At 44.4% G+C, this 26347-nt stretch overlaps 2 protein-coding genes across 2 annotated transcripts; one reads left to right on the plus strand and one right to left on the minus strand.

Annotated features, from left to right (window-relative positions):
* The first annotated feature begins 2502 nt into the window (after nucleotides 1-2502).
* Nucleotides 2503-3469, plus strand: LOC542411 (Profilin homolog 3). The gene is made up of 3 exons (NM_001111982.2): nucleotides 2503-2722; nucleotides 2814-2951; nucleotides 3106-3469. Exons 1-3 carry the CDS (start codon nucleotides 2600-2602, stop codon nucleotides 3238-3240), a joined length of 396 nt encoding a protein of 131 aa, NP_001105452.1. The 5' UTR covers nucleotides 2503-2599; the 3' UTR covers nucleotides 3241-3469.
* A 16951-nt stretch (nucleotides 3470-20420) lies between these two features.
* Nucleotides 20421-25321, minus strand: LOC103636668 (proline-rich receptor-like protein kinase PERK9). Its single transcript, XM_008659022.4, has 8 exons — nucleotides 23667-25321; nucleotides 23175-23582; nucleotides 22972-23055; nucleotides 22819-22889; nucleotides 22639-22715; nucleotides 22379-22526; nucleotides 20910-21071; nucleotides 20421-20810 (listed from the first exon to the last, which is right to left on the minus strand). Exons 1-8 carry the CDS (start codon nucleotides 24535-24537, stop codon nucleotides 20625-20627), a joined length of 2007 nt encoding a protein of 668 aa, XP_008657244.1. The 5' UTR covers nucleotides 24538-25321; the 3' UTR covers nucleotides 20421-20624.
* Between the last annotated feature and the right edge of the window lie 1026 nt (nucleotides 25322-26347).

A 26347-nucleotide genomic window follows, 5' to 3' on the forward strand; every position in this document is an offset into this window, starting at 1 on the left:
AAACACAGTACCACAAGAGATCAAACACAGAGAGAACACAGTGGTTTATCCCGTGGTTCGGCCAAGACCAACGCTTGCCTACTCCACGTTGTGGCGTCCCAACGGACGAGGGTTGCAATCAACCCCTCTCAAGCGGTCCAAAGACCAACTTGAATACCACAGTGTTTTGCTTTGCCTTTCAATATCCCGTTTGCGAGGAAGCTCCACAACTTGGAGTCTCTCACCCTTACACTTAAGATTCACAAAGAAATACGGAGTAAGGGAGGGAATGAGCAACGCACACAAGACTTCAAGAGATCAGAGCAACACGCACACAGGCCGCAACAAGAGCTCGCAACACAACTCAAAGAGTTCACAACTCCACAAGAGCTCTATATGCTATCACAATGAAACGAATGCGCGAGATCGATGTCTTGGTGCTTAAGAATGTTGTAGGAATGCTTGGTGTCCTCCTCCATGCGCCTAGGGGTCCCTTTTATAGCCCCAAGGCAGCTAGGAGCCGTTGAGAACAAATCTGGAAGGCCATCCTTGCCTTCTGTCGTCGGGCGCACCGGACAGTCCGGTGCACACCGGACACTGTCCGGTGCCCGATTTCCTTCCTTAAACATCGCAGCCGACCGTTGCCAACCGTTGCAGATCTGGCGCACCGGACAGTCCGGTGCACACCGGACAGTCCGGTGCCACTTTCCGACCGTTGGCCAGACCACGTGTCGCGCGCAGATTTCGCGGCCGACCGTTGGCTCGGGCCGACCGTTGGCTCACCGGAAAGTCCGGTGCACACCGGACAGTCCGGTGAATTTTAGCCGTACGCCGTCGGCAAATTCCCGAGAGCAGCGTCTTCAGGTCGAGGCAGCCTGGCGCACCGGACACTGTCCGGTGCACCACCGGAGAGTCCGGTGCCCCAGACCGAAGCAGTCTTTTGGCTGTACACAGCCAACTCTTCTTCTTTCTTCTTCTCTCTGTTTCTATTACTTAGACAAGTATATTAGTACACAAAACCAATGTACTAAGGCTTAGAAACATACCTTTACTTGTGATTTGCACTTTGTTCATCCATGGGCATAGATTTACATTTAAGCACTTGTGTTGACACTCAATCACCAAAATACTTAGAAATGGCCCAAAGGCACATTTCCCTTTCAGTCTTTCATCGAACATCATGGTCACGTTCTTCATACCATAAAAACTAGCATTCCCATAAACATTTGTCTCCACGCTTCCTCCATGGTATAGTGTCACTAGGGTGTCCATCTATTGCAAACATGGATTACTAACTCAATAATGGCTAAATACTAGTGCCTCAATACTTACTAAGTAGTAAATAAATAATAACTGCTTACTATATAGTAAATATTAAATGACCACATTAACCGAAATTACATAATCTATGAATAATGTACGAAAACAATGTATACATGAGATCGCGTACGAGTCCAGCTAACGGTGGAGAAGGTCAAGTCGGAAGGACACCTATATACAAAAAATACTATTGTCAATAAAAAATCGGCAGCACCTCCCCTATAAAGTGATGTTTCTAAAACCTACAAAGAAATAACAACACGATGGTTGCCAACACAGAAAACTGCTACCAACAAGTATATGTTAAACCCTATATAATCACTCACTTTCCTCCATCCATTACACTAACAATATGCTACCGACTTACTAACTATATAATCACTAACTATATACACGAACAAATAAATACCTAGCTAACTATTTATAATAACAAATGAATAGCTAACAGACTATACATTAAACCAAGTAATCTTGTGCTACAAATTTATTTTTCAGACAGAAAAATCTATTTAGCTAACTAATTAATACAAATTAATACCAAGCAACGATAGATGAACATCTAGTTGTCTAATTAGCTAACTAATTAATACAAATTAAGTAGAATCCTTACCGTGGGGAGATGGGGCGCGACGAAGTGCTCGAGCTTGGGGCGCGGCGACCGGCGACGTGAAGCTTGGGGGCGCGGGGGCCGGACGGCGCTGCGGGCGGCATGGCGGGCGGCTGCGGGCGGCGGCGCGGGCGCAGGAAACAAACGACGGGAGTGGGAGGAAGGAGAAAGCGGCGCGCCGGTTTAGTCCTAGCTCGGCGCCAAGATCTGTGGCGCCGAGCTAGGTGCCACGATGGCCGCCGCGTCAGCAAAGCTCGGCGCCAAGGCATGTTGCGCCGAGCCGTGTTAGCTCGGCGTCATAGCTCATGGTGCCGAGTTTTGGGTCTAAAATTGCGTTTAAGTATTCTAGGGATCTAAACGCAAATATTTTTCGAAAATAGGGCCGAAAAACAAAAAAAAATCGGTCGTTTCGTCGAGCACATCGTCCAGCCTATCTTGCATGTCCATCCTCTCTATGGTTCGCGAGCCGCGCGCATGGCGCTCCAAAGGAGGGGCGAGGTTGAATATAGACAGATGGAATGGGTGGTTCTCTATTTATAGCGCATGCAGTCGTCCCCTGGCACACCTATTTATATGTGAGCGTTCCTGGCACTAGAGAGATCGATCGATCGAGCTTAATTGCGCCACTGCTCGTTATCCTCCTCTTGCATTGCATTGCAGGTCGTAGTTGAGCAGCAGCAACCACTGCACAGGATGTCGTGGCAGACGTACGTCGATGAGCACCTCATGTGCGAGATCGAGGGCCACCACCTGAGCTCTGCCGCCATAGTCGGCCACGACGGCGCCGTTTGGGCCCAGAGCACCGCATTCCCACAGGTGATACCAATTTGCATGATCCTTGTTCGTTCTAGCTCTTGCATGCCGATCAGATGAATCACGCGGTTTCCTTCTGCGCATATGCATCCAGTTCAAGCCAGAGGAGATGACCAACATCATTAAGGACTTCGACGAGCCTGGGTTTCTGGCCCCGATCGGCCTCTTCCTTGGCCCCACCAAGTACATGGTCATCCAAGGCGAGCCCGGCGCTGTCATCCGCGGGAAGAAGGTACTGATGATCCGTCGTCGTCTATGCTCCCCCTCTCGATATATATATATATATATATATATATATATATATATATATATATATATATATATATATATATATATATATATATATATATGCACGTCGATCATCTTTCTCTGGTTCGTTTCCCCAGGGATCTGGAGGCATAACTGTGAAGAAGACCGGACAGGCGCTGGTGATCGGCATCTACGACGAGCCCATGACCCCTGGACAGTGCAACATGGTGGTTGAGAGGCTCGGTGACTACCTCGTAGAGCAAGGCCTGTGAATGCATCCAAACAACGACACCAACGCCAACATTAATTAATTAGTAGTCTCCATGCCCTGGGATTGTGCGTGGCCGCTCCGTTGAACACCACCCATCCTTCGTTCGGCATTTTTTCCCCCCTTGTTTATATAATTTTATTGTATCGTTTTGGCAAATAATTTTGTGATTCGACCCCAAAGCAAGTTTGGTTGTCTTACGATTTGTAAACCTGGAACAATATATAATGTGATTGAACTGCTTTGTCTATTCTTTTTGTAGTACGATAATATGTATATGTATTCCATGCGATCTCTTCTAGGGCGACGACTAATGTGCAAGTGTGTGTTTGCATGCGCTGAGCACGGAGTTTGTATTCAGGGGTCAATATCTTTCGATTCCTTTATCTAAAAAGGTGTTGCATATATCTAAAAAAAAGAAAAAAAAGGCTTACAACTGTTGAAAAAATAAGCATTTTTAGTTTTAATTTAATTCAGAAAATCATAGTGATATATGTGACGATATGCATGTGCATATGTATCACTACTCACATAAACAGTAAACAACAGTAAAATATGTATAAATACAAAAATAACAAAGTGTACCCTGCGGAGGGACCGATGTTCAAGGCATCTGTGGCTCCATTCACACGAGACATCTCGTGTGTATGTTCGATGTAGTCATACGCAGTCGAGGCAGTCAGATGTACGCAGTGCAGTCCCTCGATCGGCGCCGGCGACGAGGAACTTGATCAGTGCTGGTCGAGCGGACGAAGCGAGCAGTCGCGAGTACGCTCCCGAAAAACATGATCGCTCGCACACCCATGCAAGTGTCGCTCTGCGGACGACGATTTCGGAAGCCTACGCGTATGAGAATGTTTGTATGTGTGTTCTCTCGTAACCAGAAGCCTCATCTCCTCCGTATATATACACGCGCAGAGGGAGGCCAACAGATAGTAACGGTGGAAGGAATACTCGGACCAAGGTCCGATCTACCATGGCCACGGCCCGGCCTGGCCAGCGGCGCGTGCGTGTGGCAGTCCTTCATCCTTTTATCAGCTTATCAATAGATGCACCAAAGATCCACCTATTTAAGTTGATTGAATTGTCTCTTGTACTTCCGGTATGTTACTAAAGTAATAATACACCGTAGCATTAAATTGGGCCTTTAGCATTGGCTATTATTGAATATTAATTTGAGCCAGACCCACCACCAGATGCTAAGTCACACCAAAATGCTCTCATCATCTCAAACATTTCATATACTGGTGTTTCGATGGAGACTATTAAGTTGAACATCCACCTAGAATCTAGATTACACTTGACCACAACTACATAATGGACTAGGTCTTGAATTAGCAGTTTTGTGTGGAATAAGTTTCAGCAAAACTCTTTACAAGTACTAGATTGTCGAGCGTATTCCCTCTAGTTGAAGCATATAAGTCCAACTCCATAGACTTTCATGGGTATCTAGAGACCACCCAGATCTCATAAATTGTGACTAGCAGTTAACCCATATAGGCATGTTTTCTAAAGATGTTTTGTAGGACAACATCTTTGCTTCACAAAGCCACTTGGAACATATTAAGGTGTAAACACCAACCTACCTTACAGTAAGAAAAGATGTGCATCTGAAATGAACCTTATTAAGGGTCTTTCCTCTCAGTCTACCACTAGCTTGTTCCACCATTCTAATTCATGGGATCTCCGATCACATACAACAGGTTACAACTATGATAAACTTTAGGTGAGTCTCAGGCCCATCTCACTCGATGCACTATCTATCATACTACGTGATAGCCCCTTAGTAAATTGATCTGCTAGATTTTTAGACGTATGGACATAGTCCAACGCTATTACTCTGGAGTTTCTCAATTTTCTGACAGATTTTAAACACCTCTTTATGTGCCTTGTCGACTTCATATTATCCTTAGAACTGTTTATCTTGATTATCACAGTTCAGAGAAATAGCCGGCACAGGTTTTTCAACCACCGGTAAATCCATAAGGAGTTCATGAAGCCACTCAGCCTCAACTAAAGCGGTATTGAAAGTCGCCTAGAGGGGGATGAATAGGCAAATCTGAAATTTATAAACTTGAGCACACACTACAAGCCGGGGTTAGCGTTAGAAATATAAACGAGTCCGAAAGAGAGGGCAAAAACAAATCACAAGCGAATAAGAGCGGATGACACGGTGATTTGTTTTACCGAGGTTCGGTTCTTGCAAACCTACTCCCCGTTGAGGTGGTCACAAAGACCGGGTCTCTTTCAACCCTTTCCCTCTCTGAAACGGTCACCTAGACCGAGTGAACCTTTCTCTTCAATCAAATGGGACACTAAGTCCACTACAAGGACCACCACAACTTGGTGTCTCTTGTTTTGATTACAAGTGAGTTGAACACAAGAAAGAAGGAAGAAGAAAAGCAATCCAAGCGCAAGAGCTCAAAAGAACACAATTGTCTCTCTCACTAGTCACTATTTGATTGGAATGATCTTTGGACTTGGGAGAGGATTTGATCTCTTGTTTGTGTCTTGTATTGAATGCTATAGCTCTTGTATGAGGTTTGAAGGCTGAAAACTTGGATGCAATGAATGTTGGGTGGTTGGGGGTATTTATAGCCCCAACCACCAAAGTGACCGTTGGTGAGGGCTTCTGTCGCATGGCGCACCGGACAGTCCGGTGCGCCACCGGACACTGTCCGGTGCGCCAGCCACGTCACCCGGCCGTTGGGTTTTGACCATTGGAGCTTCTGACAGCTGGGCCACCGGACAGTCCGGTGGTGCACCAGACAGTCACTGTTCACTGTCCGGTGCACCTTTTGGCGCCTATCCTGACTTCTGCGCGCGCAGGCGCGCACTGTAGCGCATTTATTGTTCGTTGCAGACGACCGTTGGCGCAGTGTAGCTGTTACTCCGCTAGGGCAACGGACAGTCCGGTGCTACATTGGACAGTCCGGTGAATTATAGTGGAGTGGCTTCCAGAATTCCTGAAGGTGGCAAGTTTAGAGTTGGGTTCCCTGGTGCATCGGACAGTCCGGTGCGCCAGACCAGGGTAGCCTTTGGGTTGTCTTTTGCTCTCTTTGTTTGAACCCTTTCTTGGTCTTTTTATTGGTTTGTTGTGAACCTTTGGCTCCTGTAAGACTTATAATCTAGAGCAAACTAGTTAGTCCAATTATTTGTGTTGGGCAATTCAACCACCAAAATCAATTAGGAAAAGGTGTAAGCCTATTTCCCTTTCAATCTCCCCCTTTTTGGTGATTGATGCCAACACAAACCAAAGCAAGTATAAAAGTGCAGAATTGAACTAGTTTGCATAAGGTAAGTGCAAAGGTTGCTTGGAATTAAACCAATAATTATTTCTTCTAGATATGCATGGATGGCTTTCTTCTTATTTAAAATTTTGGACCACGCTTGCACCACTTGTTTTGTTTTGCAAAGTTTTGGAAATTCTTTTCAAAGTCTTTTTGCACATAGTCAAAGGTATATGAATAAGATTTTGAGAAACATTTTCAAGATATGAAATTTTCTCCCCCTGTTTCAAATGCTTTTCCTTTGACTAAACAAAACTCCCCCTTAATGAAATTCTCCTCTTAGTGTTCAGAGGGTTTTAGATATTAATTTTGAAGAGGGTATACCGATTTGAAATTATATCAAAAATAAGATACCAATTGAAAAATCTTTTCTTAACCCAAATTTGAAAGACTACATTTTTGAAATTGGTGGTGGTGCGGTCCTTTTGCTTTGGGCTCATACTTTCTCCCCCTTTGGCATGAATCGCCAAAAACGGATACTTGTGAGTGAAATACAAGCCTTTTCTCAAACTTTCTCCCCCTTTGGTACATAATATATGAGTGAAGATTATACCAATTTGGAGAGCGTTGCGGAGCAACGACGAAGGATGAATAATTCGATGGAGTGGAGTGGAAGCCTTTGTCTTCGCCGAAGACTCCGATTCCCTTTCAATCTATGACTTAGCATGAAATGCACTTGAAAACGACATTAGTCATAGCACATGAAAGAGATATGATCAAAGGTATATAAATGAACTATGTGTGCAAAATATCAATCAAAATTCCTAGAATCAAGAATATTTAGCTCATGCCTAAGTTTGGTAAATGTTTTCTCATTTAGTGGCTTGATAAAGATATCGGCTAATTGTTCTTTGGTGTTAATATAGGCAATCTCGATATCCCCCTGTTGTTGGTGATCCCTTAAAAAGTGATACTGAATGGCTATGTGTTTAGTGCGGCTATGCTCAACGGGATTATCCGTCATGTGGATTGCACTCTCATTATCACATAGACGAGGAACTTTGGTTAATTTGTAACCATAGTCCCTAAGGGTTTGCATCATCCAAAGCAATTGCGCGCAACAATGGCCTGCGACAATATACTCGGCTTCGGCGGTAGAAAGAGCTACATAATTTTGCTTCTTTGAAGCCCAAGACACAAGAGATCTTCCCAAGAACTGGCAAGTCTCTGATGTACTCTTTCTATCAATCTTACACCCTGCCCAATCAGCATCGGAATAACCAATTAAATCAAAAGTGGATCCCTTGGGGTACCAAAGGCCAAACTTAGGAGTATAAACTAAATATCTCAAGATTTGTTTCACGGCCCTAAGGTGAACTTCCTTAGGATCGACTTGGAATCTTGCACACATGCAAATGGAAAGCATAATATCCGGTCGAGATGCACATAAATAGAGTAAAGATCCTATCATCGACCGGTATACCTTTTGATCTACGGATTTACCTCCCATGACGAGGTCGAGATGCCCGTTGGTTCCCATGGGTGTCTTGATGGGCTTGGCATCCTTCATCCCAAACTTGGTGAGTATGTCTTAAATGTACTTCGTTTGGCTAATGAAGGTGCCCTCTTGGAGTTGCTTGACTTGAAATCCTAGAAAATACTTCAACTCCCCCATCATAGACATCTCGAATTTTTGAATCATGATCCTACTAAACTCTTCACATGTAGATTTGTTAGTATACCCAAATATGATATCATCAACATAAATTTGGCATACAAACAAATCTTTTGCAATAGTTTTAGTGAATAGAGTAGGATTGGCTTTTTCGACTTTGAAGCCATTAGCTATAAGAAAATCTCTTAGGCATTCATACCATGCTATTGGGGCTTGCTTGAGCCCATAAAACGCCTTAGAGAGTTTATAGACATGGTTAGGGTACTCACTATCTTCAAAGCCGGGAGGTTGCTCAACATAGACCTCTTCCTTGATTGGTCCATTGAGGAAGGCACTCTTCACGTCCATTTGATAAAGCTTGAAGCCATGGTAAGTAGCATAGGCAAGTAATATACGAATTGACTCAAGCCTAGCTACGGGTGCATACGAAATCCAAACCTTCGACTTGTGAATATCCATTGGCCACAAGTCGGGCTTTATTCCTTGTCACCACACCATGCTCATCTTGCTTGTTGCGGAAGACCCACTTGGTTCCTACAACATTTTGGTTAGGACGTGGAACTAAATGCCATACCTCATTCCTCGTGAAGTTGTTGAGCTCCTCTTGCATCGCCAACACCCAATCCGAATCCTTTAATGCATCTTCTACCATGTATGGCTCAATAGAAGACACAAAGGAGTAATGTTCGCAAAAATGAGCAACAGGAGATCGAGTAGTTACCCCCTTATGAATATCACCGAGGATGGAGTTCACGGGGTGATCTCGTTGGATTTCTTGGTGGACTCTTGGGTGAGGCGGTCTTGGACCCTCATCATCTTCCTTGTCTTGATCGTTAGCATCTCCCCCTTGATCATTGTCCTCCTCTTGAGGTGGCTCCTCTTGATCTTCATCATCATCATTTTGAGCTTGATCCTCATCTTGAGTTGGTGGAGATGCTTGCATTGAGGAAGATGGTTGATCTTGTGCTTGTGGAGGCTCTTCGGATTCCTTAGGAACACATCCCCAATGGACATGTTCCTTAGCGCGACGCACGGAGCCTCTTCATCATCTAGCTCATCAAGATCAACTTGCTCTACTTGAGAGTCGTTAGTCTCATCAAACACAATGTCACAAGAAACTTCAACTAGTCCAGTGGACTTGTTAAAGAATCTACATGCCCTTGTGTTCGAATCATATCCTAGTAAAAAGCCTTCTACAGCCTTAGGAGCAAATTTAGATTTTCTACCTCTTTTAACAAGAATAAAACATTTGCTACCAAAGACTCTAAAATATGAAACATTAGGCTTTTTACCAGTGAGGAGTTCATACGATGTCTTCTTGAGGATTCGGTGAAGGTAGAGACGGTTGATGGCGTAGCAAGCGGTGTTGATTGCTTCTGCCCAAAACCGATCCGAAGTCTTGTACTCATCAAGCATGGTCCTTGCCATGTCAAGTAGAGTTCTATTCTTCCTCTCCACTACACCATATTGTTGTGGCATGTAGGGAGAAGAGAACTCATGCTTGATGCCCTCATCCTCAAGGAAGCCTTATATTTGAGAGTTCTTGAACTCCGTCCCATTGTCGCTTCTTATTTTCTTGATCCTCAATCCGAACTCATTTTGAGCTCGTCTCAAGAATCCCTTTAAAGTCTCTTGGGTTTGAGATTTTTCCTGTAAAAAGAACATCCAAGTGAAGCAAGAATAATCATCCACAATAACTAGATAGTACTTACTCTCGCCTATGCTTATGTAAGCTATCGGGCCGAATAAATCCATGTGGAGGAGCTCCAGTGGCCTGTCAGTTGTCATGATGTTCTTGTGTGGATGATGGACACCAACTTGCTTCCCTGCTTGACATGCGCTACATACCCTGTCTTTCTCAAAATGAACATTGTTTAGTCCCAAAATGTGCTCTCCCTTTAGAAGCTTATGAAGATTCTTCATCCCAACATGGGCTAGTCGGCGGTGCCAGAGCCAACCCATGTTAGTCTTAGCAATTAAGCAAGTGTCGAGTTCAGCTCTATTAAAATCAACCAAGTATAGCTGACCCTATAACACTCCCTTAAATGCTACTGAATCATCACTTCTTCTAAAGACAGTAACACCTAAATCTGTAAAAACACAGTTGTAGCCCATTTTACACAATTGAGAAACGGAAAGCAAATTGTAGTCTAAAGAATCTACAAGAAAAACATTGGAAATAGAATGGTCAGGAGATATAGCAATTTTACCCAATCCTTTGACCAAACCTTGATTTCCATCCCCGAATGTGATAGCTCTTTGGGGATCATGATTTTTCTCGTAGAAGGAGAACATCCTTTTCTCCCCTGTCATGTGGTTTGTGCACCCGCTATCGATGATCCAACTTGAGCCCCCGGATGCATAAACCTATAAAACAAATTTAGGCCTTGTTCTTAGGTACCCAAACGGTCTTGGGTCCTTTCACATTAGAAACAAGCACCTTGGGTACCCAAACACAAGTCTTTGACCCCTTGTGTTTGCCCCCAACATATTTGGCAACTATTTTGCCTGATTTGTTAGTTAAAACATAAGATGCATCAAATGTCTTAAATGAAATACTAGGTTCATTTGATGCAATAGGAGTTTTCTTCCTAGGCAATTTAGCGTGGGTTGATTGCCTAGAACTAGATGCCTCACTCTTATAAATAAAAGCATAATGAGAGCCAGAGTGAGACTTTCTAGAATGAATTCTCCTAATTTTGTGCTCAGGATAACCGACAGGGTATAAAATGTAACCCTCGTTATCCTAAGGCATGGGAGCCTTGCCCTTAACAAAGTTAGATAATCTTTTAGGAGGGGCATTAAGCTTGACATTGTCTCCCTGTTGGAATCCAATGCCATCCTTAATGCCAGGGCGTCTCCCACTATAGAGCATGCTTCTAGCAAATTTAAAATTTTCATTTTCTAAGTCATGCTCATTGATGTTGGCATCTAATTTTGCTATATGATCATTTTGTTGTTTAATCATAGCAATGTGATCATGAATAGCATAAATGTTAACATCTCTACATCTAGTACAAATAGTGACATGCTCAACAGTAGATGTAGAGGGTTTGAAAGTATTTAATTCAACAATCTTAGCATGTAAAATAGCATTCTCATCTCTAAGATTGGAAATAGAAACATTGCAAACATTTAATTCCTTAGCCTTAGCAATTAATTTTTCATTTTCAATCTTAAGGCTAGAAAGAGATGCATTCAATTTGTCAATCTTAGCAATCAAACTAGCATTATCATTTCTAAGATTAACAATTGAATCATCACAAACATTTGATTTCTCAACCTTAACAATTAATTTGGCATTTTCATTTCTAAGGCTAGAAATAGTGTCATTGCAAGTGCTTAGCTCACTAGTCAATTTTTCACATTTTTCTACTTCTAGAGCATAAGCATTCTTAACCTTAACATGCTTTTTGTTTTCCTTAATAAGGAAGTCCTCTTGGCTATCCAAGAGTTCATCCTTCTCATGAATAGCACTAATCAATTCATTTAATTTCTCTTTTTGTTGCATGTTAAGATTGGCAAAAAGATTAAGCAAGTTATCCTCATCATCACTAGAATTTTCCTCATCACTAGAGGTTGCATACTTAGTGGAGGATCTTGATTTTACCTTCTTCTTCTTGCCGTCTTTTGCCATGAGGCACTTGTGGCCGACGTTGGGAAAGAGAAGGGCCTTGGTGACGACGATGTTTGCGGCGTCCTCGTCGGAGGAGGAGTCAGTGGAGCTCTCGTCGGAGTCCCACTCCCGGGAAATGTGGGCATCGCCGCCCTTCTTCTTGTAGTACCTCTTCTTTTCTCTTCTCTTTCCCTTCTTGTCGTTGCCCTTGTCACTATCACTTGATAATGGACATTTTGCAATAAAATGACTGGGCTTACCACACTTGTAGCAAACTTTCTTGGAGCGGGGCTTGTAGTCCTTCCCCCTTCTTTGCTTGAGGATTTGGCGGAAGCTCTTGATGATGAGTGTCATCTCCTCATTGTCGAGCTTGGAGGCGTCGATGGGGACCCTACTCGGTGTAGAGTCTTCTTTCCTCTCCTTCGTTGCCTTGAATGCAACGGGTTGTGCCTCGGGTATGGAGGAGGAGGCGCCTTGCTCGATGATCTTTTTGGAGCCTTTGATCATCAATTCAAAGCTCACAAATTTTCCTATTACTTCCTCAGGAGACATTAGTTTATATCTTGGATCACCATGAATTAATTGAACTTGAGTAGGGTTAAGAAATACGAGTGATCTAAGAATAACCTTGACCATTTCATGGTCATCCCATTTGGTGCTCCCTAGGTTGTGCACTTGGTTCACCAATGTCTTGAGCAGGTTATACATTGCTTGTGGCTCCTCCCCTTGATGAAGCATGAAGCGACCGAGCTCCCCCTCGATCGTTTCCCTCTTGGTGATCTTGGTCACCTTGTCTCCTTCGTGCGCGGTTTTGAGTACATCCCAAATCTCCTTGGCGCTCTTCAACCCTTGCACCTTGTTATACTCCTCTCGACTTAGAGAGGCGAGGAGTATAGTGGTGGCTTGGGAGTTGAAGTGCCAGATTTGGGCAACTTCGTCTGAGTCATAGTCTTCATCCCTCAGCGATGGTACCTGTACTCCAATCTCAACAACATCCCAAATACTAGTGTGGAGTGAGGTTAGATGGTGCCTCATTTTGTCACTCCACATATTATAATCTTCACCATCAAACATGGGTGGTTTGCCTAATGGGACGGAAAGTAAAGGAGTACGTTTGAAAATGTGAGGATAGCGTAGGGGAATCTTACTAAACTTCTTCCGCTCATAGCGCTTAGAAGTTACGGACGGCGTGTCGGAGCCGGAGGTGGATGGCAATGAAGAGTCGGTCTCGTAGTATACCACTTTCTTCATCTTCTTTTTCTTCTCGCCGCTCCGACGCGACTTGTCGTGTGAAGGGGATCCCTTCACCTTGTTGCCGGACTCCCCGGATGGAGCCTTCTCATGGCTTGTGGCGGGCTTCTCGCCGGTCACCATCTCCTTCTTGGCGTGATCTCCCGACATCACTTCGAGCAGTTAGGCTCTAATGAAGTACCAGGCTCTGATACCAATTGAAAGTCGTCTAGAGGGATGGTGAATAGGAAAATCTGAAATTTATAAACTTGAGCACACACTACAAGCCCGGGTTAGCGTTAGAAATATAAACGAGTCCGAAAAAGAGGGCGAAAACAAATCACAAGCGAATAAGAGCGGATGACACGGTGATTTGTTTTACCGAGGTTCGGTTCTTGCAAACCTACTCCCCGTTGAGGTGGTCACAAAGACCGGGTCTCTTTCAACCCTTTCCCTCTCTCAAACGGTCACCTAGACCAAGTGAGCCTTTCTCTTCAATCAAATGGGACACTAAGTCCACTACAAGGACCACCACAACTTGGTGTCTCTTGTTTTGATTACAAGTGAGTTGAACACAAGAAAGAAGGAAGAAGAAAAGCAATCCAAGCGCAAGAGCTCAAAAGAACACAATTGTCTCTCTCACTAGTCACTATTTGATTGGAATGATCTTTGGACTTGGGAGAGGATTTGATCTCTTGTTTGTGTCTTGTATTGAATGCTATAGCTCTTGTATGAGGTTTGAAGGCTGAAAACTTGGATGCAATGAATGGTGGGTGGTTGGGGGTATTTATAGCCCCAACCACCAAAGTGACCGTTGGTGAGGGCTTCTGTCGCATGGCGCACCGGACAGTCTGGTGCGCCAGCCACATCACCCGGCCATTGGGTTCTGACCGTTGGAGCTTCTGACAGCTGGGCCACCGGACAGTCCGGTGGTGCACAGGATAGTCACTGTTCACTGTCCGGTGCGCCTTCTGGCGCCTGTCCTAACTTCTGCGCGCGCAGGCGCGCACTGTAGCGCATTTATTGTTCGTTGCAGACGACCGTTGGCGCAGTGTAGTCGTTACTCCGCTGGCGCACCGGACAGTCCGGTGAATTATAGCGGAGTGGCTTCCAGAATTCCCGAAGGTGGCAAGTTTGGAGTTGGGTTCCCTGGTGCACCGAACACTGTCCGGTGGTGCACCGGACAGTCCGGTGCGCCAGACCAGGGCAGCCTTTGGGTTGTCTTTTGCTCTCTTTGTTTGAACCCTTTCTTGGTCTTTTTATTGGTTTGTTGTGAACCTTTGGCTCCTGTAAGACTTATAATCTAGAGCAAACTAGTTAGTCCAATTATTTGTGTTGGGCAATTCAACCACCAAAATCAATTAGGAAAAGGTGTAAGCCTATTTCCCTTTCAGGTATGTGATGCTGTCAGTTCTGCTTCCACAGTCGACCTCGTTAAGATTGTCTGCTTGCAAGACTTCCATGAAATAGCGCCACCTCCAAGTGAAAACACATATCCACTTGTGGCATATATCTCATCAGCATCAGATATCCAATTTGCATCACAATAACCCTCCAGTATTGTTGGGTACCCGGTATAATGGATGCCTAAACTCATGGTACCTTTTAGATAGCGCAGAACTCTCTCAAGAGCACGTCAGTGATCATCTCCCAGATTTGAAACAAACCAGCTAAGTTTTCTCACAACAAACAAGATGTCAGGCCTCATAGCGTTAGATAAGTACATAAGTGAACCAATTATTTGGGAGTATCTCAATTGATCCCTAGATATCCTTCGATTTTTCTTCAAAAGCTTACTAGGATCATAATGTGTTGGAGCAGGTTCACATTCTCTATAACCAAAGCGACTCAAAACCTTTTTCACATAATGGGATTGCACGAGTGGGACCCACCATTGCCTTCTCTCAGTAGCTTAATGTTAAGAATAACATCAGCTTCTCCCAAATCTTTCATTTCAAAATTATTGGACAGAAAGTCTTTTGTCTCTTTAATCACATCAAGATTCGTCCCCAAGATTAGAATGTCATCAACATACAGGCATAAAATTACTCCCTCGCCCCCACCATATCGATAATATACACATTTGTCTGCTTCGTTCACAACAAATCCAGCATATGGCAAAGTTCTAACAAACTTTTCATGCCATTGCTTAGGTGCTTGTTTTAGGCTATATAAAGATTTCAATAACATACACACCATGCCTTCTTGATCGTTTGCTACAAAACCAGCTAGATGCTCCATGTAGATTTCTTCATCTAACTCTCCATTTAGGAATGTTATCTTAACATCCATTTGATGGGTGAGAAGACCATGAGAGGCAGCCAGAGAAGTAGCACACGAATTGTGGTTAATTGAGCCACATGTGAATAAGTATCAAAGAAATCCTCTCCTTCCTTTTGTGAATAGCCTTTAATTACAAGCCTCGCCTTGTACCTTTCAATAGTACCATCAGGCCAAAGCTTTTTCTTGAACACCCATTTACTCCCAATGGGCTTACACCCATAAGGACACTCAATGACCTCCCAAGTTTCATTAGACATAATAGAATATATATATATATATATCACTCCTTATTGCTTCCTTCCAAAATTTAGCATCAGGAGAGGAATATGCCTCTTCAATGGTTCTTGGTGTGTCATCCACAAGATATACAATGTAATCATCACCGAAGGACTTTGCAGTCCTTGATCTCTTACTCTTTCGAGTTGATACATTGTTATCTTGCACAGGATTATGTATATGGGATACCTCAGTGTGTTCTACCGGAATAAAATGCTCATGGGGTATTGTTGGTTCATCACTAGACGTATCATGTGTAGCTTTCATGGGAAATTCATCCTAAAAAACGTAGCATCTCTAGACTCCATAATAGTACCAACCAACATGTCTGGTACTCCAGAGTTTATAATTAAGAACCTATATCCAATGTTGTGAAAAGCATACCCAAGGAAAACACAATCAACAGTTTTTGGTCCTAATTTGCGCTTCTTGTTAATTGGCACATTCACTTTGGCCAAACAACCCTAGGTGCGCAAATAGTAGATATTTAATTTCCTCTTTTCCTATTCCTCGAATGGTGTGATTTCTTTGTTCTTCGTGGGAACTTTATTCAGGACATGACACACTGTCAAGATCGCCTCATCCCACCATTCCTTAGATAGTCCTGAAGTCTCTAATATGGCGTTAACCAAATTAGTTAGAGTACAGTTCTTTCTCTTAGCAACCCCATTGGATTGTGGTGAGTATGGCGGTGTCCACTCATGAATAATGCCATGTTCCACACAAAAATCATAAAAATCACCTGAAAAATATTCTCAACCACGATCACACCTTAACCGTTTAATTTTCCTCTCGAGTTGATTTTCCACTTCAGCTTTGTAGGTCTTAAAATAATGCAAAGCTTCGTCTTTTGACTTTAAGAGATATACATAACAAAATCTAGTAGAATCATCGATAAAAGTAATAAAATATTATTTGCCTCCTTTAGTCAATATTCCATTCATCTCACATAAATCGGAATGTATTAAGCTGTCGTTTGGTTCACATATTGGTAACGTAATGGATAACACATAACATTAAATTATGTTTGTTTAAGTTTAACCGTAATTCATACCACACTAGAAATGGATACTGGCTTATTCAAACATGTTACCAAGTATTCAAAATTGAATCATTACCATTAACAGTTACCTTACATTTTCGTGAATCAAATGCCACCTAAATCTAGTGGTGCCAAGTTCCTCGCCTCCGCAACCTTATGAGGCTTGTCGGTTGCTTAGATTGCATGCACACCTAGCACTTAAAATCTTTGACTAAATCAAATTTTGGGATTAAATTTAAATTTGCTAACCGCGACACAACCAAAATTGATGTGACAATGTCGTGAATGTCAAATATACGACTCGTTCGAAATCACATTGTTCACAGACTTATTACACACATCATGCAAACATAAGCGGAACAAGCCTCCAATGTCATAACCGTTTTCAACAAATGTCCCATACTTTGACAATATACATTTATTGGACTCGAACACAAGTTTATAGCCATCTCGACATAGCAACAAGCCACTAACAAGATTCTTTTTGATGGAGGGGACATGTTGCACGTTCTTTAACAACATTGTCTTTTCCGAAATAAACTTCAGAATGATCGTACTAACACCAAGAACATGCACATGTGATTCGTTCCCCATCAGCAAGGCTCCAGCCCCTTCGCACTGATAAGAAGAAAACAAAGAAATATCAGCACACACATGAATGTTAGAACCAGTGTCAGCTCACCACTCAGGGGATTGACACACTGAAAGAACAGTAGGTAAAAGATTACCATACCCCGATGTTCCTTCTGCGGTCTCGCTAACAACCATGTTTGTTGTTTCTCTTGAGCTGGTTTTTTCTCTTGCTTAAATTTGTGGTCTGTACAAGTGTTTGCCCATTGATCAGTACTCCCGCAAACAAAGCAACCAGCTCCTTTGTTCTTCCTTTTAAATGAGACTGCCTGCTTGGGCTTCGTGGCATTCTGTTGCTTGTTCTTCTTTTTATCATTATGTGACGCATTCGAGTTATTCTTTTGTACCATATTGGCACTAAAAGTCTCAACTTCTTTTCCACGAGTGTCTTTTGCTCTCGCCCTCTCCTCAACATCAATAGAACCAATAAGCTTAGCCACGCTAAACTCTTGTCTCTTATGTTTTAGAGTGGTAGCAAAATCCGTCCAAGATGGTGGCAGCTTAGCGATAATACCGCCAGCCACAAACTTGTCAAACAAGACACATGGGAACTGTTGGAGTTACTTAGCCAGTGCATGTATTTCATGAGCATGTTCAACTACAGGAGGATTCTCAACCATCTTGTAGTCAAACAGTTGCTCCATGATGTACATCTCGCTACCAGCATTAGAAACACCGAACTTCTCATCTAATACATCTCATAACTCTTTTGCAGATGTGGACGTTAGATAAGAATCAACATACTTGCTGGCAAGAGCGTCAATCATGGCGCCTCGAAACAAGTTATCGGCTATAAATCCCCAATCGTGCCCCGCCTACTGCTCAACCACCTAGCTTCGTCACCAGAGAAACCTCGACACCGAGAAAGAGAGGGCCACGAGAGAGAGGGAGGTAGTTTCGCTGCCGGTCTTCGTTCGTCAGAGACGACGAGGGAGGGAAGACTTGTCCGTGACGCGCGTCACCAGGCGTGACCCCCGCACTGCTGGTGCACTGCGTTGGCGAGCAGTGGGCTGGTACGACAGGCGAAGTTCAACGTCGGTAGGGCATCACTACCACGGGATTATTGCTCATCGGGGACAAAGGACTCTGCGCCGAGGAATCCTAGTGAGAACCCTTTCCGTAGCTTCTCCATCCCCTCCGTATTGTGTAGAGTCGTCCGCAACAAGCTAGGTTAGAGAATCGGGATCTCGGTATCGCTAGCCATGGCACCGCCACGATGTGCGGGCGCCGCCGTGCTCTAGCCACGCTTGGGGATGGCACACGCGGACCATCGGGTCGGCAATGGACCTAGTAGATAGACTCAGGGTCGCATTTTAGGCCGGTCGTTGATCTCGGGGAAAACAGTCCAGATCTGGCGTGCGTACTGCTTCGTCTCGGTCTGATAGGAGCCCTTCAATTTAGATTGGACGCGTAAGAAACAACCAAGGTATTTTAAATCTGAGGCATCCGCTGGTGATCCAGCAGCTAACGTTGCATATCGACTCAGTGCGAGTTGATCTAATCTTGACCATCCGATCTGGTCTGGACGGCCAGGATTACAGGATACCCTTTCAGCCGATTCTTTTACTAAAGAAACCCTACGTTTTTGCAATATCAACCCGCAGTCCGGGGTAGAGTTAAAACCATTGTTGAAACGGTCCGGAATTTTGCAGGATAACCCCTGGAGGATCCCTAAATAGTACCCACAGTCCAGATAAAATACAATAGTAATTAATTAAATCAGAAAATACTTTTTAGTATAAAAATAATTACAGATTCTTATTTAATTCATAAAAATCATTTTAATTCCTTTTTAATCCATTCCATTGCAATAATTTTGTATTAATATTGTTTATCACTTGATAACTCGTTTTAGTCATGAAACATAGTAAAATTGTTCAGTTGGTTTAATCTATATCAATCACCAAATAACTTCAGAAAATTATAACTTGATAACCGTAACTTCAAATTTAGTAGTTCTCGAACCCACGATCTCGTAGCAACGCGTAGAATATTATTATGCAGCTTGTGCTGATGTTTGGTGTAATATTAATTTCTGTTATCCTGTGCTTGTTGGTATTGTTGCGAGTAGACGAGCAAGCCACTGAGGACCCAGGTGTTCAGTAGGTGGAGACTGCTGAGTAGGAGCTTGTTGAAGGCAAGTTGTGTCTTTGATCACTTCTATTTACCCAATAATGTTCCTTTTAATCTTTATGATCTGCATAGGTTAGTTTTGATGGGATCCAATAGGTTACCCTAGTTTGACTATCTTTATACCTAGTTTACCACTGAATTTTTGGGTAGTACCTGCTATTGCTTTATGTGGTTTTGGGTATGAAGATATGCATTCATGATCATACTTTTATTATCAGTTTGTTATTTACTGTTCATGATAAGATCGTTATGTTAACTGGAACATGGAAAATCACCCGAAAAAACAGTGCTACCACAAGGGTGATATGGGGTGCCTTTGGCTGACTAATTAGAAAAGCTAGTGGATGACTACTTTACCCGAAAGAGGCAAGGGCACAGTGTAGCCATGGGACGCTTTCATTTAACACATGACAACACGTGCTTCAGCGTTCGGCCCTCAAATTTGATTGCGCTTCCTCAGATTCGCGCTAAAGCCAATGTGGCCCATGACAGCCACCAAAGTCCGGCACCCGACTACAGTACGTGTTCAGGGTTTGAGAAGGGAGTAAGAAAGGGATCAAAGGGAGAGACACATAAAAAACATTGTTTTTAGAAATATTTTAAAAAGGGGTTAAAATTTTCTGATGACTTCTAGTGAAACACGTAATTTTATTGGGGTTCCTCTAGCGTGGGCTCTGCCTGCTAAAGCCAATGTGGCCCTTGACAACCGAACTAAACCAATTTTTTGCAAAGAAAAAAGAAAGAACCAAACAAAATAAAATAAAACAAGCAGAAGCGACACCGACAGACTTGCGGTGCAGCGGTCGTACGCGTATTTCTTGGTAAGACATTGCCATCTGCCACCAGTTCTCCATCATGTGGCTGCCGCTCCAAATTATTGCGACCGAGCCAAGGTGATCCTGATCGACGCGCCATGGATGTGCCGGAGGTTGGGTATAATTGAGCCACGAATAAAAATTAGCACCGCTAATCATTGTACTTGTGCCCGCCCAACGCAGCGCCTGGTCAGTTAAGCATACAAGTGAACTGCCCTAATCCTTACACACAGACACTAGCACTAGCAGTAATATTTGTCAGTGAATGCCAGGAACCGAACTCTCTTCACTGCAAAAAGAGGGTTCAATTTACTTATCTCACGCAAAATTTATTCCACCGGGGAACAAGAATGGCCTCAGGGAGGAGTAAAACCAAAAAAAGAATCATGTAAAAGAGATAATTACATGTAAAGAATGAGCAAAAAAAAAGAATGTTAATGATCTTGTACCGAATCTGTTCACAAATCTCTTCGGCTTCTCCAGCTCGCTTGGCTCAGCTCGTCGCTACAGTCCCGGCTGCCGAACTCCCTCAGCTGGAACAGTCGAATCTCCTCCGTCTGTGGCTCTAAGAACACCTCGCTGCGTCCGGGTTGGAGGCCGTTGTTCAGATTAGAGTCGGCTAAACTATCTAGTGCTCTAACCACCTGGGAGGATGAGGCAAAAGGTCACATTCTGATCCTTCGTTGCCAGTCGTTCAGGAATAGGGAGAGAGACAAAAAAAAAGGTGTTGCGGAGTATGTTACCTGCCCCATCCGTGGCCTCATTGCTGCAGAATGCCGAATGCATGCAGCCGCAGCTCCTATCATATGGAACATCTCGTTTTCATCGAACCTGTTTCCCATCCTGGGGTCAGGAAGGTCCCCAAACTCCCGAAGCTCGATTGCCTTCATCAGAAGAGGACGAGCCTGAAAATTTTCCAGCATGTATAAGGTTCTGAGTTAAGATCATAACAGCAGTAAGCCTGTCCATGTCCAAATGCTAAGCTCACACAACGAAAAATAGAAACACACACAAATGAGCCAAATATAGCACCCACGGTATCTGTTACAACCTATCTCATTGATTGGATATGGCATTCATATTCTTCATTGTAAAAGACAGAAACTTTCTAACTATATCAAACAACTACGGATTAGCATCACTAGTGCTCACGTCAGAGTTAAGCTTGAGGCCTTGTTGAGCTAGTAGAGTAGCGGTGATCCTTGGACATGCCACATCGGGGAAAATTCTTGTGTTTCCCCTTGTGGTTTGCATATCTACACTTGTGCTCTTTAAGAATGTGTCCAGATCAATTTAGGGCCTGTTCGTTTACTCCAGAACGGTTCCATTGCAACCACTCCGGTTGGAATGATAAGTTTATTTGTACTAGTATTGATTAGTTGGGATAGTTCCTGGCCACAATCCGACCTAACCGAACAGGGCCTTAGGTGTCATTTGTGTGATGTGCCAGCTCCTTTCATGATTGCAACAGTTATAACTGGTGTTTTGCTTTGGTCCTGCATCAAGCTGCTTGAGTCATTGCTATGTTCCCATCTGAGCTTCTTCCATGCTGAACCACGGTATGAAGACAGCAATAAACAAGTCCCTAGCACTCTAGCCACTTTTGTTTGCCACTCTGGAAGAATAATCTGGTTCCCACTTTATAAAAGGTAGTTCCTATAACTTTTAGCAACTAGGTTCCCTCCAGGATCACTCTTGGTTGACATGCAATGCAAATGGGACCAGCGGAAGGATAAACATATTGTGGGTAACAACCAGAAGCAATGGCCATGTCATGGAAGAAATACAAGGGCCGTTCAGCTTTTAAGGTAAAAGAATAAATTAGTGAAAGCATAAGCGGAGAATTAGCTACTACAAGATAGAACTCAAATTTTGAGGCATTTCACTTCCAAATCAACTTAATGGATATTATCGACAGCCTGTGGAACAGGAAATCAACAGCCGAAGTTTGAAGAAGTCTAGGCACATCCGTTGGTGTATCACAAAATGATCATGTTACTCCCTCCGTTTGTTTTATATTTGTCGCATTTTAGTTCAAAAATGAACTAGCGGGAGACAAATATTCGAGAACGAATGTAGTATTTATTAGTGGATCTCAATCTCTCGAGCCTCGACTATGGTTACTGGCTAAAAATCATAAAACTTACGCATACTTTAGAACCTAGCATTAATGACATGCAGTAGGTCCAACTATTATATAAAATGAACTCACCCATTCAACCAGACTTTCATCTCCCAAAGGCTGAGAAGCATCAACAGGTTTTCTTCCTGTAATAAGCTCCAAAAGAACAACCCCAAAAGAATATACATCAGACTTTGCTGTTAACTTGCCTGACAATGCATACTCTGGAGCCAAATACCTGGAGAGGATATATATCATATTAGTTCTGTAAACTAAACTAGATACTGGGCATAGAATAACCAATAAACTCTGAAAATTGCAAGATAGTGTGGATTTGCTTCATTACTTACCCAAATGTCCCCATGACACGTGTGGTAACATGTGTATTGGAATCGGCAGCTAACCTTGCAAGTCCAAAATCAGAAACCTGGATAGTTTCCATAGAACACAACAAATTTAGACAATAATTATGGTCAGAATAGCATACCAAAATATTGACCTCTAGACTTGTATAGCAAATCACATCATACCTGAGCTTCGAAGTTGTTATCCAACAAAATATTGGATGATTTAATATCTCTATGAATAATACGTGGATGACCTAATGAACAAAAATAAGAAATACTAAGAGAACTATCCAACATTAGGGGGTCACTGAAGAAATAATTTAGTAAAAATATTACAATCTTCATGGAGGTAACCAATCCCTCGAGCTGCTCCAGCTGCAATCTTAACCCTTGTCTGCCAATCCAGTGATGCTTCACTTACTGCAGTTTTGAGAGATCAAGTTAATGATCATATAAGCGATGAATAATTAAAGTGCTCGATGAAGCTGGCATTCAATAAATGTTAGAAAATATTATAACTGAAAGAAAAATGTCCACACCATGGAGGTGGTAATAAAGTGTGTTGTTGGGAACAAAATCGTAAACAAGCATTCGCTGGCCCTCCGCAGTGCAATAGCCTACTAGAGAAACCAAATGTCTATGATGTACTCTGCTGATAGTATCGACCTCAGCCTTGAACTCACGCTCGCCTTGCCCATTCCCAATCTTGAGCTTCTTGACGGCAACTGGGCGACCATCTTGCAAAATGCCCTTGAACACGCACCCAAATCCACCTTCCCCCAAAAGGTTCTCTTCTGCAAAGTCATCTGTGATAGCTGCCAAATTCTCTGGTGTGAAGAGCATATGGGAATACCCAATCCCAGAGTCGGCTGGGGAGTATGGAAAACCACGGCTCCCAGTGCTGTACCTCATGAAAGGATACCCTGGCGATCTCAAGTAGAACCCATCTGTCCAGCACAAACAATTAGGACCAGCTTGATGTCTAAAACGGGGAAATGCCTGAAAAACAAGACCAGTGTTCACGCTGTTACCTGAAGCTAGTGAGGATCCAGCCGAAGATGGAATGTAGTTGGGCGGTGGCGGAGGAGCTGGTTGCTGTGTAGGCAGTGTCGCCGGGGGCTCAATGCGCCGGCGCTTTTTCTTGACGAACCAAATGGTGGCGCCAATAAAGCTGAGCATAGCGAGACCGGCCAGTGCTACGATGGTGGTGGCCGCTTCCCTCGATATCTCGATGTTGTTGCCGCTGCCGCTAGCTGCATGGGTCGAGTTCGAATGCGACTTCACGGGCGAGTGCGGCGTGTAATGCGACTTGCCGCGATAGTGCGGTGGCGGGGGAGGGGCGATTTTTGGCGGGGGAGGCGAATAGGCAGCAACACGCGCAGGAGCCGGAGCTGGAGCTTGTGTAGCTGGAGCAGGCGACGGCGACGGCGATGGAGAGTTGGATGGACCCGGCGATGGCGGCGAGACGGTGGGAGGCGGCGGAGGAGGAGGAGGAAGCGACGGCGGTGGCGGTGATGGGTATACGCGGGGCTGAACGCGCGGCTGGTCCGTCGGCAGCGGGGGCGGCGGGGCTTGAGGCGGTGACGGGGTTGGATGTGGCAGCGGTGACGGGGGAAGCGACGGAGGGGGAGCGTCCGGCGGAGGAGGCAACAATGCCGGCGGCGGAGACGACGGCGGCGATGGCTCCGGTAAAGGGGACGCCGGAGGTGGGCTGCTTAGCGGCGGAGGCGACGTTGGCGGGGGCGAAGAATGGTAGGACGCGGAGACCGGCGGAGCGGAGGCGGACGACGAGTACGGGCAAGCCGGCGGCCGCGGAGCCAGCTGCGCCTGCAGTTGCCCGTAGCCCCCCTGCTGCTGCTGCTGCTGTGGGGGCAGGAAGGGTTCCACGTACCCGTAGCCCATCGGTACCACCACCGCGCGTAACAGCCTCCACAGCAGCAGTGAGCCGTGCCCACGCGCGCAGGCAGGACGGGATCTGCAGCGCCGCGCCGTCGGCCAGATCTCCCGGCCGCCGGGCGCAGTCGGCAGCAGCTCAGCGGACTGCGGGCGACTGATGAGCGCGCCGTCGCCGTCCTCCCCGGGGTCTCGCGGCGCGCCAAGATCCAGGCCTCCCCACGCGAGCGGCGTCGGTGGCGCGCGCCAGATCACGCCGCGCTGGAGTCGAGGCCGCCCGCCAGTAGGCGCGGAAAGCGGCACCAAGTGAAGCACGCGGCAGCAGGTACGGGTGGCCAGAGACGGCGAGATCCGAGCCTCCCCCCGGCGGCGAGCCCTCCTGGCCAATGTAGTAGCGCAATGCAGCGGCTGGCTGTCTCCCTCAGCGCCTTGGGCCGAGCTCGCGCCTCTTGCCTCCGCTGTCCGCCCGCCCCTGGCCCCTGCCTTGGACAGCAGAGAGGAGTGGTATAATTTTCTCTCTCTCTCTCTCTCTCTCTCTCTATCTATATCTCCTTTTTTTCGAAGGAAAAACAAGTTTACTTTTTACTCATTGTTACGAAGAGGAGGGTGGAGGGGCATCGGGAGCTGTCGCTAGTGTCTGTCTCGGCGGTCCGCACCGCACCCACAGGCCACAGCTGGTCTCGCGACTCGGCGTCCCGCCCCGCGGTGCGGGGTGGTGGAACCATGGGAGACTCTGGGGGCGCCGCACGAACGAACCCGCCGTGTTGAGTTGACGGCGGCGCGCGGACTTTGGCTAGACAGAAAAGTTAAATAAAATTAGTCGGTTACTCGTGCGTTGCGATCGCTTACAACAATACCTATATAGACTATTTAAAAAAAAATTCAATACTTTTTATTGATTGTCTCTACTCTTCATATAATATTTTTTTATTTGGCTAACTGATGTTATTATTTACTCTATCTAATATGTCTTGGTAAAACACGACCAATGAAGTGAGCGATTAGAAGAAAGTTCACAATGACTAACTAAACGAACAGAGATATAGAATGACATAATAAGTCACATAAACTCAAACTTATAAAAAGATAGATCAAAATATGGAGTGGTTACTAAAGTCAGACATCAATAAAAATTGTATGTGCTCCATATAAATTATGCTACTTCGTAGTAATTACTAATGTTTAAAACCTACAAATAACCTTTCATTTTACTGTAGTGTGACAAATCATTGTTGCTCCACCCAATTCAGCAACCCCAAACATCATTGAGTCAATTACGCCAATGTGATCTCAGAAACGATCTATTGCTTGCAAGAACCAAGAACGTGTGTGTCGTGCTTGGGCTGTAGCCTCGGTTTGTAGTGTGACTCGGCTCGACACGATTATATTTTTTATTTTACAAAAAACGTATATGCATATATACAATTTATATCCAAATTAAAAATATCTAAGCATGATGTTCTACTAGTTAGATATCTTCACTCATTGTCTCCCGCACTTTTTCTAACAGGGCATGGTGTCTGGCCCGTGCCAGACCGCCGTTTGGTTATCTATAGGCGTGCAACAGGTTAATTTGAAATAGTTGTTAGAGGTTATTTGTAAAAAAAAGTATCGCGGAATGAGGGGTAGAGCTGGCTGGATTATGGTGGGCTACGTTTTTTAGAAAAAAGGACCAGTGTTTTGTTTTTCGTAAGGTACCTTCAGATTCCTTTTATTTATTTATTTTATGGACGTAATGGATCAGCCCCGACCATGTTGTAGGCTATTGGCTTGACTTTAATTACTCCTACTACTCCTGCAATGTTTTGCCTCGACCGCA

This window comes from Zea mays, chromosome 8 (assembly GCF_902167145.1).
Source record: "Zea mays cultivar B73 chromosome 8, Zm-B73-REFERENCE-NAM-5.0, whole genome shotgun sequence".
NCBI lineage: Eukaryota > Viridiplantae > Streptophyta > Magnoliopsida > Poales > Poaceae > Zea > Zea mays.

What these genes read in the sequence shown, in the direction of transcription:
- LOC542411 (NM_001111982.2), top strand. Translation starts at nt 2,600, where the DNA reads ATGTCGTGGCAGACGTACGTCGATGAGCACCTCATGTGCGAGATCGAG. An exon ending in AGAGCACCGCATTCCCACAG is followed by an intron (nt 2,723 to 2,813) that starts GTGATACCAATT and finishes ATATGCATCCAG; the next exon opens with TTCAAGCCAGAGGAGATGAC. An exon ending in CTGTCATCCGCGGGAAGAAG is followed by an intron (nt 2,952 to 3,105) that starts GTACTGATGATC and finishes TCGTTTCCCCAG; the next exon opens with GGATCTGGAGGCATAACTGT.
- LOC103636668 (XM_008659022.4), bottom strand. Translation starts at nt 24,537, where the DNA reads ATGGGCTACGGGTACGTGGAACCCTTCCTGCCCCCACAGCAGCAGCAG. An exon ending in ATAACAACTTCGAAGCTCAG is followed by an intron (nt 22,716 to 22,818) that starts GTATGATGTGAT and finishes GAAACTATCCAG; the next exon opens with GTTTCTGATTTTGGACTTGC. An exon ending in CGTGTCATGGGGACATTTGG is followed by an intron (nt 22,527 to 22,638) that starts GTAAGTAATGAA and finishes TATCCTCTCCAG; the next exon opens with GTATTTGGCTCCAGAGTATG.